This window comes from Chiloscyllium punctatum, chromosome 1 (genome assembly GCF_047496795.1).
Source record: "Chiloscyllium punctatum isolate Juve2018m chromosome 1, sChiPun1.3, whole genome shotgun sequence".
In the NCBI taxonomy this organism is placed as follows: Eukaryota; Metazoa; Chordata; class Chondrichthyes; order Orectolobiformes; family Hemiscylliidae; genus Chiloscyllium; species Chiloscyllium punctatum.
Window position 1 is genome coordinate 174,207,638 of NC_092739.1, and position 17,459 is coordinate 174,225,096.

Sequence of the window (17,459 nt, forward strand, 5' to 3'; positions counted from 1 at the left end):
AAAGTCTCATTACCATTACCCATCATTCCCCAGACTGAGAATCCCAACATGCAATGGGCAGGAATAAAACATAACCCTGGGTGTGGAAAGACATCATTCATACATTCCCCATATGGCAAAGACCATTGACTGAATGTGTGTGACATTTGAGAGGTTTGTTGGGGAACGTTACTAACCTGTTTTCTCTCGTCTCGGATGGATTCTTCTCCAATTTGTTGTTGTAGGAAGAGTTGTAGCTGTTAGAAAGGAACAAACAGAAACAATCTCAAAGAATGTGGGACCCTGTTCCTGCATTGGTGTCTCGGGAGTGTGAGGGTCAGGCTGAGATTAGCCTTGTTGGAGATCAGAGTCTCTCAGGACAGTCTGTGTCACCCTCATTCAGAGACTATGCCGATCTCAGTGCAATCCTTCCCAACACAGTGGAGCAGAATGTTCCCAATCCCTTTGAGTCTGTGGGACACTCAGTGGTGTGTCTGAAACACTGGGACAGCTGTTCCCAATCCCTATGAGTCTGTGGGACACTCAGTGGTGGGTCTGAAACACTGGGACAGCTGTTCCCAATCCCTATGAGTCTGTGGGACACTCAGTGGTGTGTCTGAAACACTGGGCCAGCTGTTCCCAATCCCTCTGAGTCTGTGGGACACTCAGTGGTGGGCCTGAAACACTGGGCCAGCTGTTCCCAATCCCTCTGAATCTGTGGGACACTCAGTGGTGGGCCTGAAACACTGGGCCAGCTGTTCCCAATCCCTATGAGTCTGTGGGACACTCAGTGGTGGGTCTGAAACACTGGGCCAGCTGTTCCCAAACCCTATGAGACTGTGGGACACTCAGTGGTGTGTCTGAAACACTGGGCCAGCTGTTCCCAATCCCTATGAGTCTGTGGGACACTCAGTGGTCGGTCTGAAACACTGGGCCAGCTGTTCCCAATCCCTATGAGTCTGTGGGACACTCAGTGGTGGGCCTGAAACACTGAACCAGCTGTTCCCAATTCCTATGAGTCTGTGGGACACTCAGTGGTGTGTCTGAAACACTGGGCCAGCTGTTCCCAATCCCTATGAGTCTGTGGGACACTCAGTGGTGTGTCTGAAACACTGGGCCAGCTGTTCCCAATCCCTCTGAATCTGTGGGACACTCAGTGGTGTGTCTGAAACACTGGGCCAGCTGTTCCCAATCCCTATGAGTTTGTGGGACACTCAGTGGTGTGTCTGAAACACTGGGCCAGCTGTTCCCAATCCCTATGAGTCTGTGGGACACTCAGTGATGTGTCTGAAACACTGAACCAGCTGTTCCCAATCCCTATCAGTCTCTGGGACACTCAGTGGTGTGTCTGAAACACTGGGCCAGCTGTTCCCAATCCCTATCAGTCTGTGGGACACTCAGTGGTGTGTCTGAAACACTGGGCCAGCTGTTCCCAATCCCTCTGAGTCTGTGGGACACTCAGTGGTGTGTCTGAAACACTGGGCCAGCTGTTCCCAATCCCTATGAGTCTGTGGGACACTCAGTGGTGGGTCTGAAACACTGAACCAGCTGTTCCCAATCCCTATCAGTCTGTGGGACACTCAGTGGTGTGTCTGAAACACTGGGCCAGCTGTTCCCAATCCCTATGAGTCTGTGGGACACTCAGTGGTGTGTCTGAAACACTGGGCCAGCTGTTCCCAATCCCTATCAGTCTGTGGGACACTCAGTGGTGGGTCTGAAACACTGGGCCAGCTGTTCCCAATCCCTATGAGTCTGTGGGACACTCAGTGGTGGGTCTGAAACACTGGGCCAGCTGTTCCCAATCCCTATGAGTCTGTGGGACACTCAGTGGTGGGTCTGAAACACTGGGCCAACTGTTCCCAATCCCCCTGAGTCTGTGGGACACTCAGTGGTGGGTCTCAAACACAGGGTCAGCTGTTCCCAATCCCTTTGAGTCTGTGGGACACTCAGTGGTGGGTCTGAAACACTGGGCCAGCTGTTCCCAATCCCTATGAGTCTGTGGGACACTCAGTGGTGGGTCTGAAACACTGGGACAGCTGTTCCCAATCCCTATGAGTCTGTGGGACACTCAGTGGTGTGTCTGAAACACTGGGCCAGCTGTTCCCAATCCCTATGAGTCTGTGGGACACTCAGTGGTGTGTCTCAAACACAGGGTCAGCTGTTCCCAATCCCTATCAGTCTGTGGGACACTCAGTGGTGGGTCTGAAACACTGGGCCAGCTGTTCCCAATCCCTATGAGTCTGTGGGACACTCAGTGGTGGGTCTGAAACACTGGGACAGCTGTTCCCAATCCCTATGAGTGTGTGGGACACTCAGTGGTGTGTCTGAAACACTGGGCCAGCTGTTCCCAATCCCCCTGAGTCTGTGGGACACTCAGTGGTGGGTCTGAAACACTGGGACAGCTGTTCCCAATCCCTATGAGACTGTGGGACACTCAGTGGTGTGTCTGAAACACTGGGCCAGCTGTTCCCAATCCCTATGAGTCTGTGGGACACTCAGTGGTGTGTCTGAAACACTGGGCCAGCTGTTCCCAATCCCTATGAGTCTGTGGGACACTCAGTGGTGGGTCTGAAACACTGGGACAGCTGTTCCCAATCCCTATGAGACTGTGGGACACTCAGTGGTGTGTCTGAAACACTGGGCCAGCTGTTCCCAATCCCTATGAGTCTGTGGGACACTCAGTGGTGTGTCTGAAACACTGGGCCAGCTGTTCCCAATCCCTATGAGACTGTGGGACACTCAGTGGTGTGTCTGAAACACTGGGCCAGCTGTTCCCAATCCCCCTGAGTCTGTGGGACACTCAGTGGTGTGTCTGAAACACTGGGCCAGCTGTTCCCAATCCCTATGAGACTGTGGGACACTCAGTGGTGTGTCTGAAACACTGGGCCAGCTGTTCCCAATCCCTATGAGTCTGTGGGACACTCAGTGATGTGTCTGAAACACTGGGCTAGCTGTTCCCAATCCCTATGAGTCTGTGGGACACTCAGTGGTGGGTCTGAAACACTGAACCAGCTGTTCCCAATCCCTCTGAGTCTGTGGGACACTCAGTGGTGGGTCTGAAACACTGGGCCAGCTGTTCCCAATCCCTATGAGTCTGTGGGACACTCAGTGATGTGTCTGAAACACTGGGCCAGCTGTTCCCAATCCCTATGAGTCTGTGGGACACTCAGTGATGGGTCTGAAACACTGGGCCAGCTGTTCCCAATCCGTCTGAATCTGTGGGACACTCAGTGGTGTGTCTGAAACACTGGGCCAGCTGTTCCCAATCCCTATGAGTCTGTGGGACACTCAGTGGTGGGCCTGAAACACTGAACCAGCTGTTCCCAATCCCTATGAGTCTGTGGGACACTCAGTGGTGGGTCTGAAACACTGGGCCAGCTGTTCCCAATCCCTGTGAGTTTGTGGGACACTCAGTGGTGGGTCTGAAACACTGGGCCAGCTGTTCCCAATCCCTATGAGTCTGTGGGACACTCAGTGATGTGTCTGAAACACTGAACCAGCTGTTCCCAATCCCTATCAGTCTGTGGGACACTCAGTGGTGGGTCTGAAACACTGGGCCAGCTGTTCCCAATCCCTATGAGTCTGTGGGACACTCAGTGATGTGTCTGAAACACTGAACCAGCTGTTCCCAATCCCTATCAGTCTCTGGGACACTCAGTGGTGGGTCTGAAACACTGGGCCAGCTGTTCCCAATCCCTATGAGTCTGTGGGACACTCAGTGGTGGGTCTGAAACACTGGGCCAGCTGTTCCCAATCCCTCTGAGTCTGTGGGACACTCAGTGGTGGGTCTGAAACACTGGGCCAGCTGTTCCCAATCCCTATGAGTCTGTGGGACACTCAGTGGTGTTTCTGAAACACTGGGCCAGCTGTTCCCAATCCCTATGAGTCTGTGGGACACTCAGTGGTGGGTCTGAAACACTGGGCCAGCTGTTCCCAATCCCTCTGAGTCTGTGGGACACTCAGTGGTGGGTCTGAAACACTGGGCCAGCTGTTCCCAATCCCTCTGAGTCTGTGGGACACTCAGTGGTGGGTCTGAAACACTGGGCCAGCTGTTCCCAATCCCTATGAGTCTGTGGGACACTCAGTGGTGTGTCTGAAACACTGGGCTAGCTGTTCCCAATCCCTATGAGTCTGTGGGACACTCAGTGGTGTGTCTGAAACACTGGGCCAGCTGTTCCCAATCCCTATGAGTCTGTGGGACACTCAGTGGTGTGTCTGAAACACTGGGCCAGCTGTTCCCAATCCCTATGAGTTTGTGGGACACTCAGTGGTGTGTCTCAAACACAGGGTCAGCTGTTCCCAATCCCTATGAGTCTGTGGGACACTCAGTGGTGGGTCTGAAACACTGGGCCAGCTATTCCCAATCCCTATGAGTCTGTGGGACACTCAGTGGTGTGTCTGAAACACTGGGCCAGCTGTTCCCAATCCCTATGAGTCTGTGGGACACTCAGTGGTGTGTCTCAAACACAGGGTCAGCTGTTCCCAATCCCTATGAGTCTGTGGGACACTCAGTGGTGGGTCTGAAACACTGGGCCAGCTGTTCCCAATCCCTATGAGTTTGTGGGACACTCAGTGGTGTGTCTCAAACACAGGGTCAGCTGTTCCCAATTCCTATGAGTCTGTGGGACACTCAGTGATGTGTCTGAAACACTGGGCCAGCTGTTCCCAATCCCTATCAGTCTGTGGGACACTCAGTGGTGGGTCTGAAACACTGGGCCAGCTGTTCCCAATCCCTATGAGTTTGTGGGACACTCAGTGGTGTGTCTCAAACACAGGGTCAGCTGTTCCCAATTCCTATGAGTCTGTGGGACACTCAGTGGTGGGTCTGAAACACTGGGCCAGCTGTTCCCAATCCCTATGAGTCTGTGGGACACTCAGTGGTGGGTCTGAAACACTGGGCCAGCTATTCCCAATCCCTATGAGTCTGTGGGACACTCAGTGGTGGGTCTGAAACACTGGGCCAGCTGTTCCCAATCCCTATCAGTCTGTGGGACACTCAGTTGTGTGTCTGAAACACTGGGCCAGCTGTTACCAATCCCTATGAGTCTGTGGGACACTCAGTGGTGTGTCTGAAACACTGAACCAGCTGTTCCCAATCCCTATGAGTCTGTGGGACACTCAGTGGTGGGTCTGAAACACTGGGCCAGCTGTTCCCAATCCCTATGAGTCTGTGGGACACTCAGTGATGTGTCTGAAACACTGAACCAGCTGTTCCCAATCCCTATCAGTCTGTGGGACACTCAGTGGTGTTTCTGAAACACTGGGCCAGCTGTTCCCAATCCCTATGAGTCTGTGGGACACTCAGTGGTGTGTCTGAAACAATGGGCCAGCTGTTCCCAATCCCTCTGAGTCTGTGGGACACTCAGTGGTGGGTCTGAAACACTGGGCCAGCTGTTCCCAATCCCTATGAGTCTGTGGGACACTCAGTGGTGTGTCTGAAACACTGGGCTAGCTGTTCCCAATCCCTATGAGTCTGTGGGACACTCAGTGGTGTGTCTGAAACACTGGGCCAGCTGTTCCCAATCCCTATGAGTCTGTGGGACACTCAGTGGTGTGTCTGAAACGCTGGGCCAGCTGTTCCCAATCCCTATGAGTCTGTGGGACACTCAGTGATGGGTCTGAAACACTGGGCCAGCTGTTCCCAATCCCTATGAGTCTGTGGGACACTCAGTGGTGTGTCTCAAACACAGGGTCAGCTGTTCCCAATCCCTATGAGTCTGTGGGACACTCAGTGGTGGGTCTGAAACACTGGGCCAGCTGTTCCCAATCCCTATGAGTTTGTGGGACACTCAGTGGTGTGTCTCAAACACAGGGTCAGCTGTTCCCAATCCCTATGCGTTTGTGGGACACTCAGTGGTGTGTCTCAAACACAGGGTCAGCTGTTCCCAATCCCTATCAGTCTGTGGGACACTCAGTGGTGTGTCTGAAACACTGGGCCAGTTGTTCCCAATCCCTATGAGTTTGTGGGACACTCAGTGGTGTGTCTCAAACACAGGGTCAGCTGTTCCCAATTCCTATGAGTCTGTGGGACACTCAGTGGTGTGTCTGAAACACTGGGCCAGCTGTTCCCAATCCCTATGAGTCTGTGGGACACTCAGTGGTGGGTCTGAAACACTGGGCCAGCTGTTCCCAATCCCTATGAGTCTGTGGGACACTCAGTGGTGGGTCTGAAACACTGGGCCAGCTGTTCCCAATCCCTATGAGTCTGTGGGACACTCAGTGGTGTGTCTCAAACACAGGGTCAGCTGTTCCCAATCCCTATCAGTCTGTGGGACACTCAGTGGTGTGTCTGAAACACTGGGCCAGCTGTTCCCAATCCCTATGAGTTTGTGGGACACTCAGTGGTGTGTCTCAAACACAGGGTCAGCTGTTCCCAATTCCTATGAGTCTGTGGGACACTCAGTGATGTGTCTGAAACACTGGGCCAGCTGTTCCCAATCCCTATCAGTCTGTGGGACACTCAGTGGTGTGTCTGAAACACTGGGCCAGCTATTCCCAATCCCTCTGAATCTGTGGGACACTCAGTGGTGGGTCTGAAACACTGGGCCAGCTGCTGCTGCCACTTCCTCCTGGTCTGTTCCAGTTGAAGGTCATTAAAACGCTGCTGCAGAGTTAGCTGCAGTGTCTAGGGACTCCACCTCTCTCCACTCCCCCCACCCCTGTTCCCCCAGCCCCGTGTGAGCCGGAGGCCTCTCCAGGGATGTGCTTCCCATGCTCTGTATCCACCAACGTGGAGCGGACCGAGAAAGCAGCTCATCCCCACCTTCTCCAGGACAACCCGGGCTGGGTCATAGATGTTGGCCCAGCCAGTGGCACTGCCAGGCTGCCATGGCCAGAGCAAGTTGAAGGTTCAGAGTGACCTCCTCCTGCTGGAGATTTCTGTGTTTGTCTGTTCATTCTGCAGGAGGAGTTCACACTCTCTCCAATCACTAACTCTCTTGGTCAAAGCATCAAACAAAACCTCCTTCTCCACTCCCCAACAACTCTCAGTTATAACCTTATCAATTGTCTACTTCAGTGAAAAAGCTCAGCTCCTTGATGACTGTTTGATTTACTCAGGGGACATGGGTGTTGCTGGCTGCCCGTCTCTAGCTGCCTTTGAGAAGTGGTGCTGCGCTGGTATTTTGAACTGTTTGCTGTCCAAGTTCCTGAACCTGTTGGTGAGAGTGTTCAAGCTCCTGTATCTCCTGCCTGATGGAAGAGGTTGGAGGAGATCATTACCGGGGTGGGAGGGGCCTTTGATGATGTTGGCAGCCTTTCTGTGGCAGTGAGCTGTGTAAATGGAGTCCATGGATGGGAGGGTGGATTCTGTGATGGTCTGAGCTGTGCACACAACCTTCTGTAGTTTGTAACGGTCCTGGGCAGAGCTGTTACCGTATCAGGCTGTGATACACCCGGACAGTCTGCTCTCAATGGTGTATCTGTAGACGTTGGTGAGGGTCCTTATGGACATGTTGAATATCCTGAGCTGCCTGAGGAAGGAGAGGCATTGTTGTGTCTTCGTTACCGTCACATCTACCTGGGAAATCCAGGACAGGCTGTCGGTTATCATCACTCTGAGGAGCTGGACTCTCTCCATGTTCTCATCCAACTGTGTCGTGTATATATTTAATGAAGCTGCCTCTACAGCTTCCTTGGGCAGAGAATTCCATAGATTCCCTACTCTCTGGGAAAAGCAGTTCCTCCTCACCTCTGTCCTAAATCTAATCATTTCATCTTGAAGCCCTGTCCCTAGTCCTGATCTCACCCACCAGTGGAAACACCTCACCTGGCTCTACCCTATCTGTCCCTTTCATAAGTTTATATGCTTCTATAAGATCCCCTCCTATTCTTCCAAATTCTAGTGAGTACAGTCCCAGGCAGCGTAACCTCTCCTCATAGGGTATCCCTGTCATCTCCAGAACCAACCTGGTGAACCTCCTTTGCATCACCTCCAATGCCAGTGTATCCTTCCTCCAGTAAGGAGACCCGAGCTGGGCACAGTACTCCAGGTCTGGCCTCACCAACACCTTGTACAACTGCAGCAGAACCCCCCTGCTCTTCGATTCGATCCCTCCAGCAATGAAAGCCAATATTCCGTTTGCCTTCCTGATTACCTAATGTACCTACAAATACACTTTTAGCGGTTCATGTATGTGCAGTCCAAAGTCCCTCTGCACAACAGCATGCTGCAGTCTTTTACCATCTCAATAATACTCTGACCTACGATTATTACTTCCAAAGTGAATGACCCCACATTTCCCAACATTGCACTCCCGTCTGCCAGGCCTTTGCCCACTCACTTAACCAATTTAATTCTCTCTACAGACCCTCCACATCCCCTGCAGAGTTTGCCTTTCCCCTCAGTTTAGTGTCCTTAGTTACACTCGGTCTCCCCTTCCAAATCATTTATCTAGATCATGAACTGTTGTAGACCCTGACCCCCGGGGGGAACCCCACTCACCACTGATCTCCAACCAGAGAAACACCCATTTATCCCAACTCTCTGCTTTCTATTGGTTAGCCAGTCCCTTATCCATGTCCGTACATCCCCTACAACTCCATGCATTCTTATCTTTTATGCAGCACCTGATTGAACGCCTTCTGGAAATCCAAGTATACAACATCCACCTGTTCCCCTCCATCCACGGCGCTTGTTACGTCCTCAAAGAACTCCAGTTAGTTTGTTAAACATGACGTTCCCTTCCTGAATCCATGCTGCGTCTGCCTGATGGAACCGTTTCCATCCAGATGTCTGACTATTTCTCCTTTAAAGATAGCCTCCAGCATTTTGCTAACTGGCCTGTAGTTACTGGCCTTCTGCCTGCACCCTTTTTTAACGGCAGCTTGATGTTCACTGTCTTCCAGTTCACTGGGACCTGTCTGGAGTACAGTGTGTTTTGATAAATTACCAAGAATGCATCAACTATAACTTCCACCAGTTCTTTCAGCACCTTGGGACACCTTCCATCAGGACCAGGGGAGGTATCTCACTTTAGACTCTCAAATTTGCCCAACACTACTCCTTTAGTGATAACAATTGAATGGAGGTCCTCACCTCCCATCGTATCCTTAACGTCATTCTTTGACATGTTCGACACATCTTCCACCTTGGAGATTGACAAGGCCTCAGCTGTTTTAGCATGACCCAATATTAATTCCCCTTTCTCAAGGTCCAAGAGACCTATGTCCACTTTAGCCACCCTTTTCTTTTATATGTTTGTAAAATGTTTCCTACCTATTTTTATATTCTGTACTCACCCGTCATCCATCTTTCCTTTCTTTATTACTTGCTCTGTTGCTCTTTGTTGCTTTTTCAAGGTTTCCCCAGTCTTCCTGTTTCCCACTCCTCTTGGCTCCTTTGTAAGCCTGGGCTTTTAATTGAATGCCTTCCTTCATGTCCTTGGCTATCCAAGGGGCTGGCTCTTCCTACCCTTGCTATTCTTGTTTTGATCAGAATATACTTTCCTTAAACATTGTGAAAAATCTCTTTCAAAGTTCTCCGCGGTGCCACAACTGCTCTACCGTAACCATGGAGATGGGTTGTGTTCTCCTTTCTTTCTGAAGTTAATGGTCACTTCTTGCATTTTGGTAACATTGAGGGAGAGGTTGTTAATCATTGCATCATGTCACCAAGCCCTGTATCTCCCATCTGTACTCTGTCTCATCGTTGTTAGATGTCCATCCTCCCACGGTGCTGTCATCAGCGATCATGTAGATGGAGTTTGTTCAGAGTTTGGCCACACAGCTGTGGGTGTACAGGGAGTACAGGAGGGGGCTGGGAACACATCCTTGGGGGACTCCAGTGTTGAGGGTCCTCGTGGAGGAGGTGCTGTTGTCTATCCTCACTGACTGCCATCTGTGGGTCAGGAAGTTGCCGGGGGCAGAGCTGACACCTGGGTCTGAGTTTTGAGGTCAGTCTGGAGGCCACAGTGTTGAAGGTAGCCCACAATCCTGTTTTGCTATTCTCTAGGAATCCTGGCTGATCCAACATTCCTCATGTTCTTCCCCCATAGCCCTTGATTCCCTGATTGATCAAGAATCTATCTATCTCAGTCTTAAATATATACAAGGTCCCTGCCCCTGGAACTGCCTGTGGCAGGGAGTGCCACAGACTCACAACCTCCCGAGAGAGGACATTCCTCTTTATCTCGGTCTGAAATGGGTGCCCCTGTGTTCTGAGCCTCTGAGATAAAGGCATGGAAATGTTTCACTTCAGCTGCTTCATTCGCTTGGATTACGTTTGAAGCAGAGTGAAAGATGGAATTACAGGAATTCGGAATCAGGAATTACAAATACAGAAAACTAAAGAATTACAGATCAGTCAGGTGATCGTCTGTGCTGGGGAAATTGTTGGAGCCCACGATAATGGATAGGGTAACTAATCCTCTCGAAAATGTTCAGTCAACCAGGGATTCTGAAGGTCTGTGATCAAATCCCACACAAGAGACTGGTTACTAACCCACCACTCAAATCAGGCTCACTGGTCTGCAGTTCCCTAGACTGTCCTTACCTCTTTTCTTATATAATGGCACAACATTAGCCACCCTCCAGTCCTCTGGCACTTCACCTGTGTTTGACAATGATATCACTACCTCTGTTAGGGACCTGGTTTGTCTTATGAACAAAGGCTGGGGGAGCGAAGGCTTTTCTCATTGGAATCAATAAAGGTGAGACAGCCCAAAACTAGAGGGTCCAGGTTTAAGGTCGGAGGGGAACTTTTTCACTCAGGGGCGGTGCAGATATGGACTGAACTGCCAGAGGAAGTGGTGGAGGGGAGTACAAAATTTAAAAGATATTTGAAAAGGTACATGGATCGGAAAGGTTTGGAGGGATTGGGGCCAAATGGGACTGGTAATGGTGGGCAAGTTGGAGCGAAGGGTCTGTTTCCGTGCTGTGTTATTCTGTGACATGATAAGTATTCCCTGTGCTGTTCCTGGCATGCCCTCATGTACTCTTCATGGGCTCTGGACTCATAGGGCAAACCCCTCTCGATTGTATCCCACTTTGTTACCCCCTCTGCTGGGTCTGTCCTGCCAGTGGGACAGGGCATATCCAGGGATGGTGATGGGGGGGTCTGGGACATGGTCTGTAAGGTATGATTCTGTCAGTATGACTATCTCAGCTGTTGCTCTCCCAGTTTTGGTGTTAGTGAGGGGGGGGCTTTGCAGGGTCGTCAGGGGCTGTTTCTGCTGCTGTCTTTTCTGGTGCCTGGCTCGATGCCAGGTGATCTATCGGTTTCATTTCTTTGTTGAGACTTCACACTGATTGGTTCAAGCAAGGGGCTTGCTCGGCCATTTCACAGGGTAGCTGAGAGTCAGTCCCATCGCTGTGGGTCTGGAGTCACATGGAGGCCAGACCAGGTGAGGATGGCAGATTTCCTTCCCCTAAGGACACCAGTGAACCAGTTGAGTTTTTCTGACAATTGCCTGTGGTTTCACAGTCATCACAAGACTCTTTGTTCCAGATTGAATATCTGCCATGGTAGGATTTGAACCCATGTCCCCAGTCCGTTTGGCTGTGGCTCACTGTGGATTACCAATTTGGTGACATTATCACTGCACCACCACCTCCCCTTTATCTTAGGATGGGGATAAATGCAGATTGACTTGACTCCATGACCTGCTTCCTCAGTTTACATGACAAGGAGCCCTTCAAACTGGTTGACTATGAACTGGTATGTTGCTCCAAATCAGCACTCACCTCATGTGTTTCCAGGAGGTGAAGGTGACTCCATTAAACCTTTCTGAATCTGCTTTGTGCTGGAGAAACATGTCCTTTGGAGTGCCCAGCAATAGGCTCGGGGTGTTGATGTTCCCTTTGTACTGGGTTAGGATCAGTAACAAATCGCCACAGACATTTTCTCACAGCCCAGGGAAGCAAATCCAACTTGGCCCAGCTAACGACAGTGGACAATTAGGGAGAAGGAACATTGAACACAGAACAATACAGCTCAGCAACAGGCCCTTCGGTCCACCATGTCTATGATGGCCATGACACGCTTCTGAATCAATCCCATCTGTCTCTACTTGGGCTGTTCATGAGTCGATCGAAATGCCTCTGAAATGTTGCGATCATATCTGCTTCTGCAACCTCCCCATACAGCACGTACCAGACACATACCATCCTTTGATATCCTTCCTCACTCTCCATAACTCCACCAATTTTTGCGTCATCTGCAAATTTACTAACCAGAATGTGCATCCAAATCATTGAAATAAATTAGAAACAACAGATATCCCAGCACTGATCCTTATAGAACATCCCTGGAGGGAAATCTCATGTCAGAAAAACACCCTTCCATTATTAAACTCTGCTTTCTATGGCCTAGCTGGTTTAGTATCCAATAATTTCCCTACCACTGACTTGGAGCTCACCGCCCAATAACTTCCTGGGCTATCTCTGTTGCCGTTCTTGAACAAAGGAACAACATTGGCTGTTCTCCAGGGTCTGGGACCTTGCCTGGGCTAAAGAGGATACAAAGAATTTTATCAAGGTCCCAGCAACCCCCTCCCTCAGTATCCTGCATAGATCTCATCGGGAGATGTGAGGACTACAGGTGCTGGAGATCAGAGTTGAAGAGTGTGGTGCTGGAAAAGCACACAAGGTCAGGCAGCATCCGATGAGCAGGAGAAGTGACCTTTCGGGTACAAACCTTCCTGATGAAGGGTTTTTGCTCAAAACGGTGACTCTCCTGCTCTTCAGATGCTGCTTGACTGGCTGTGCTTTTCCAGCACCACACTCGTCAACCTAGATCCTATCTGGCCCTGGGGACTTATCTACCATAATTTTTTTCAACTCCAGATCTCCTCCTTAATATTGACCTGCCCTAGAGTACCAACATCCCCCTCCCTAATCTTACCATCATCCATATCCTTGTCCTCGGTGAATCCCAATGCGAAGCATTCATTAAGACCACACTCACTTCCTCCAGCTCCAAACATAAATCTCCAATTTGTCCTTGACTGGGCCTTCCCTTTCCCTAGTTACCCTCCTGCTTCTTAGATACATATAAAATTCCTTGAGATTCTCTTTATTCCGACTGGCCAAGAGCATTTCCTGGTCCTGAGTAGCTTTCCTCATTTCTTTTTAAAGTTCCTTTCTGCTTTATTTATACTGCTGAAGTGCCTTGTTTAATTTCCATTTCCTAAACCTTACATATGCTTCATGGTCTGGGAAGCTCAGTTGGAGCAGGCGTGGTGTTGAACAGCAGAAAAAGACACAGCAGGGAGAACGTGCCAATGGGAAAGAGCACAGGAACTGAACAGATTACCTAAATCGACGGTGGGCCCACTGTCAAGACTGCCACCGTGCCCTGGAGTTTCACAGAATGGAGGAGCCCAGCCCATATCACAGTGACAGCGATTGTAATTGTTACAAACCTGAAACAAAACCCACAACAATGAAAACTCTTCAGCAACATTAAGTAGATTTACAGAATAACAAACAGTGACAAACTTTCGAAAAAGTGAAACGAGATCTCCAGGAAAAGGATCAGAGGATTGTGACAGCTTGGTCAGATGGATTGATCAGTGGCAAATGGAATTCAATTGGGATAATTATGGGACGATGCACTCGTGCTGGTCATACAAGGCAAGGGAATCCAAGATGAACGATAGGAGCCTGGGAAGCACTGGGAATCAGATCGACCTTGGTGGACATGTTCAGGTATCAGGACAGCTGGATAAAATGGTTAAGAAGCCAACTTGCCTTGACTAGTCGAGACATAGTGTTTAAGAGCAGGGAGGTGATGCTGTCAGACTAGAAAAGGTTGGTTAGGCCCCAGCGAGTGTATTGTGTGTAATCCACACTACAGGAGGGATGCGGTTACACTGGTGTGATGGTTCAGTGCCTTTAAGAGAGTCGTGTTCTGTGATGTATCTCCTACAGAGGGCTGGTGTCACACTGGGGCCAAGGCTAGAGTGGGGCTGGAAAAGCACAGCAGGTCAGGCAACATCCGAGGAGCAGGAAAATCACAGTGAGACTCGAATAACTCCATCAGAGAGGCAGTTGGTGAACAGCCTAGAGTTCTCCCTGGATGTTTCTTTTTAAACTAAAGAATTAGGAGTGGTCAGGGCCAGGGCTCACACAGACTCAGGAAGGATTTTCGTCTTGCTTTTAGTTAGTGAGACGGTTTCTGTGGATTGCTGAGCTAAAGCCTTGGGGTTTGTGCGTGAATGAGATCTTAGACAGTGAGGTTCCTGTTAAAAACCAAAAGGGGCAGATTATTTTCTTCTTCTGGATTGGACAGAGACAGTATGTGGAAATCCAAACTGCTTTGCTGAGTTGTCTTGGAAAAGGATGTGTTTATGGGATGCTGCCGAGATCAGAATAGTTGGTGATTAGTGGTGAAATAACACACATTCTTGTTCAATATTTCAATAGAGTGACTATTATGCAAAGTCTCCTTTTTACTGTAATTTAACTGTGTTGTAAGAATACAGTTGGGGTCTCAGCTATCTCCTTACAATCCTTTTACGGGGTCTGACCCAGTCTCTAACACTGCAGAGGGTGCAAAGGAGATTTTCCAGGATGGGACTCAGCCTCGAGACTTTCAGATATGGAGAGAGATTGGACAGACTAGTGTTGTTTTCCTCCGAGCAGAGAAGATTGAGAGGAAACAGAATCGAGAGGTGTAAAATGATGGAGGAGCACAGATTGAGTCGACAGGAAGAAATGTTTCCCCTTGAGCAGGGGCATTGATTGAAGGGAAGGAGCAGGAGGTTCCCAGGAGATCTGAGGAAAAGCTTTCTCAGCCAGAGGCTGGTGGGAATCTGCATGTGACGGGGGCGGGGGGAGGGAGGGGGTTAGAAACAGAAACATAGAACATAGAACTTTACAGCGCAGTACAGGCCCTTCGGCCCTTGATGTTGCACCGACCTGTCATACCAATCTGAAGCCCATCCCACCTACACTATTCCATGTACGTCCATTTGCTTGTCCAATGATGACTTAAATGTACTTAAAGTTGGCGAATCGACTACCATTGTAGGCAAAGCATTCCATACCCTTACTACTCTCTGAGTAAAGAAACTACCTCTGACATCTGTCCTATATCTATCACCCCTCAATTTAAAGCTATGCCCCCTCGTGCTCACTGTTCCCATACCTGGAGAAAAGGCTCCCCCTGTCCACCCTATCTAACCCTCTGATTATCTTATATGTCTCTATTAGGTCACCTCTCAACCTTCTTCTCTCTAACGAAAACAGCCTCAAGTCCCTGAGCCTTTCCTCGTAAGACCTTCCCTCCAAACCAGGCAACACCCGAGTAAATCTCCTCTGCACCCTTTCCAAAGCTTCCACATCCTTATAATGTGTGACCAGAACTGTACACAATACTCCAAGTGCGGCCACACCAGAGTTTTGTACAGCTGCAGCATAACCTCATGGTTCCAGAACTCGATCCCTCTATTAGTAAAAGCTAAAACACTGTATGCCTTCTTAACAACCCTGTCAACCTGGGTGGCAACTTTCAAGGATCTGTGTACCTGAACACCGAGATCTCTCTGCTCATCTACACTATCAAGAATCTTACCATTAACCCAGTACTTTGCATTCCGGTTACTCCGACCAAAGTGAATCACCTCATACTTATCCACATTAAACTCTATTTCCACCTCTCAGCCCAGCTCTGCAGCTTATCTATGTCTCTCTGTAACCTTCAACATCCTTTGTCACTATCCACAACTCCACCGACCTTAGTGTCGTCTGCAAATTTACTAACCCACCCTTCTACGCCCTCATCCAGGTTGTTTATAAAAATGACAAACAGCAGTGGACCCAACACCGACCCTTGTGTACACCACTGGGAACTGGACTAGGAGAGAGTGAGGACTGCAGATGCTGGAGATCAGAGCTGAAAAATGTGTTGCTGGAAAAGCGCAGCAGGTCAGGCAGCATCCAAGGAACAGGAGAATCGACGTTTCGGGCATAAACCCATCTTCAGGAACTGGTAACTGGATTCCAGGATGAACATTTCCCATCAACCACCACCCTCTGTCTTCTTTCAGCAAGCCAATTACTGATCCAAACTGCTATATCTCCCACAATCCCATTCCTCCACATTTTGGACAAACCCTCAACATATTTAAGAAGCATTTCGAGGTACACTTGTGATGCCGAGGCATACAAGGCCAAGTGCTGGAAAATGGCATGGGAATAGGAAGATATCAAGGAAAATGGGAGAACAATCATTCGGTTGTCATGTTTCACCAGTGTAGACATGATAGGCTGGAGATCTCTCTGACTCCGTTCACTTCCAGTGAAAAGATAGAAAGGCAGAGTATTTTTCACAGAGTGAGGGGTGAGGAAATAAAGTCCTGTGATCAATTTAGAAGGCAAAACTTATCTTCAGTTTTGGTCTCCTTGCTTGAGGAAGGATACACGCCAGAGGCTGGTATTCCTCAGAGTTTTCTGTCACTTACCCTGAGATTATGTTGGATGGTTTGAGAGTCACAAGCAGAGGAAACATACTATGTCAGAGGACCAGGGTAGAACAGCCATTGAACAGAGAGAAGAGAGAAATCAATAGGCTTGTGGAAACTATTAACTCGAAGGAATATGGAGATAGTGTTGGGAAGTGAGATTGAGAAGATGATCAGTCAGGAGTTTAATGGCTGGCCTGCTCCTGTTTCAATGGTCTTCTATGAGGTGTGTGATTTGCAACATAAAACCATTTGAAAGCTATCTGAAGGGGTCAAGCAAGAATCAAGATCAAGAGCAGTCTTCAGCCAGGAGTGGGTGAACCATCACAGCCTCCTCCAGTGGGCCCTAGTATCACAGATACCACAGTGTCATATCGTCATAAAGCACAGAAGCAAATCCTTCGGTCTAACCCGTGTTGACAAGACTGCTCCTTCTGGCAAGATGATGTCGTCCTTGATTTTTTTCAGAGAGTTTGTCAACAGCTCAGACTCCGAAAACTTGGAGAGTTTGGATGGAGTGTAGGAACCATTTGTTTATAGATAACAGTTACTGCCTCAGGCAGACGGCTTTCAAGTGAAAAAATGTAAACTGAAAGGGGAGTGGCCAGCATTTAGGAACATCATCATTAAGTCGGGATAGCTTGTCGTGTTTGGATAGGATACGTTATTTCAGTGTTCTGTTTTCTGCTCTTTGTGTTTCATTCACTAATCTTGTAAATAAATTCTGTTTTGTTTAAAACTAAGTCGTCTGACCAGCTGGAATATCCACTCGACACTTACAAAGTTAGGGTCTGAACTTCCTTCTGAAAGTGTTTTGAGGGGGTCTGGCCTGGTCCAGTAAGATTGGGGCTCTTTGTAGGATTTGTTTGGGGTTCTAATTTGGGATTTAAGATTCAAATTGTTTGGACCCGGAGGCAGTGAGTTGTCAATATTAGTGTCATTTGTTCCAGGTGTTGAACTTGGTTGGTGTAATCAGTGCTCAGGATTACAATGGTTCTTTCAGTCACCAAGAGGTTTCTGGGGGCGGAAGAAGTGACCCCCTGGGATTTTGCAAAAGGTGGTTGAGGTCAAGCTGCT

General features: G+C 49.2%; 1 protein-coding gene across 1 annotated transcript in view; it reads right to left on the reverse strand.

Annotated features, from left to right (window-relative positions):
- Window positions 1-17,459, reverse strand: part of LOC140480780 (uncharacterized) — a 65,042-nt gene that overhangs the window by 25,514 nt on the left and 22,069 nt on the right. Inside the window, exon 2 of the mRNA XM_072576147.1 lies at window positions 177-236. Within this exon, the coding sequence (XP_072432248.1) occupies window positions 177-236 (60 nt within the window). The remainder of the gene's footprint in view (window positions 1-176; window positions 237-17,459) is intronic.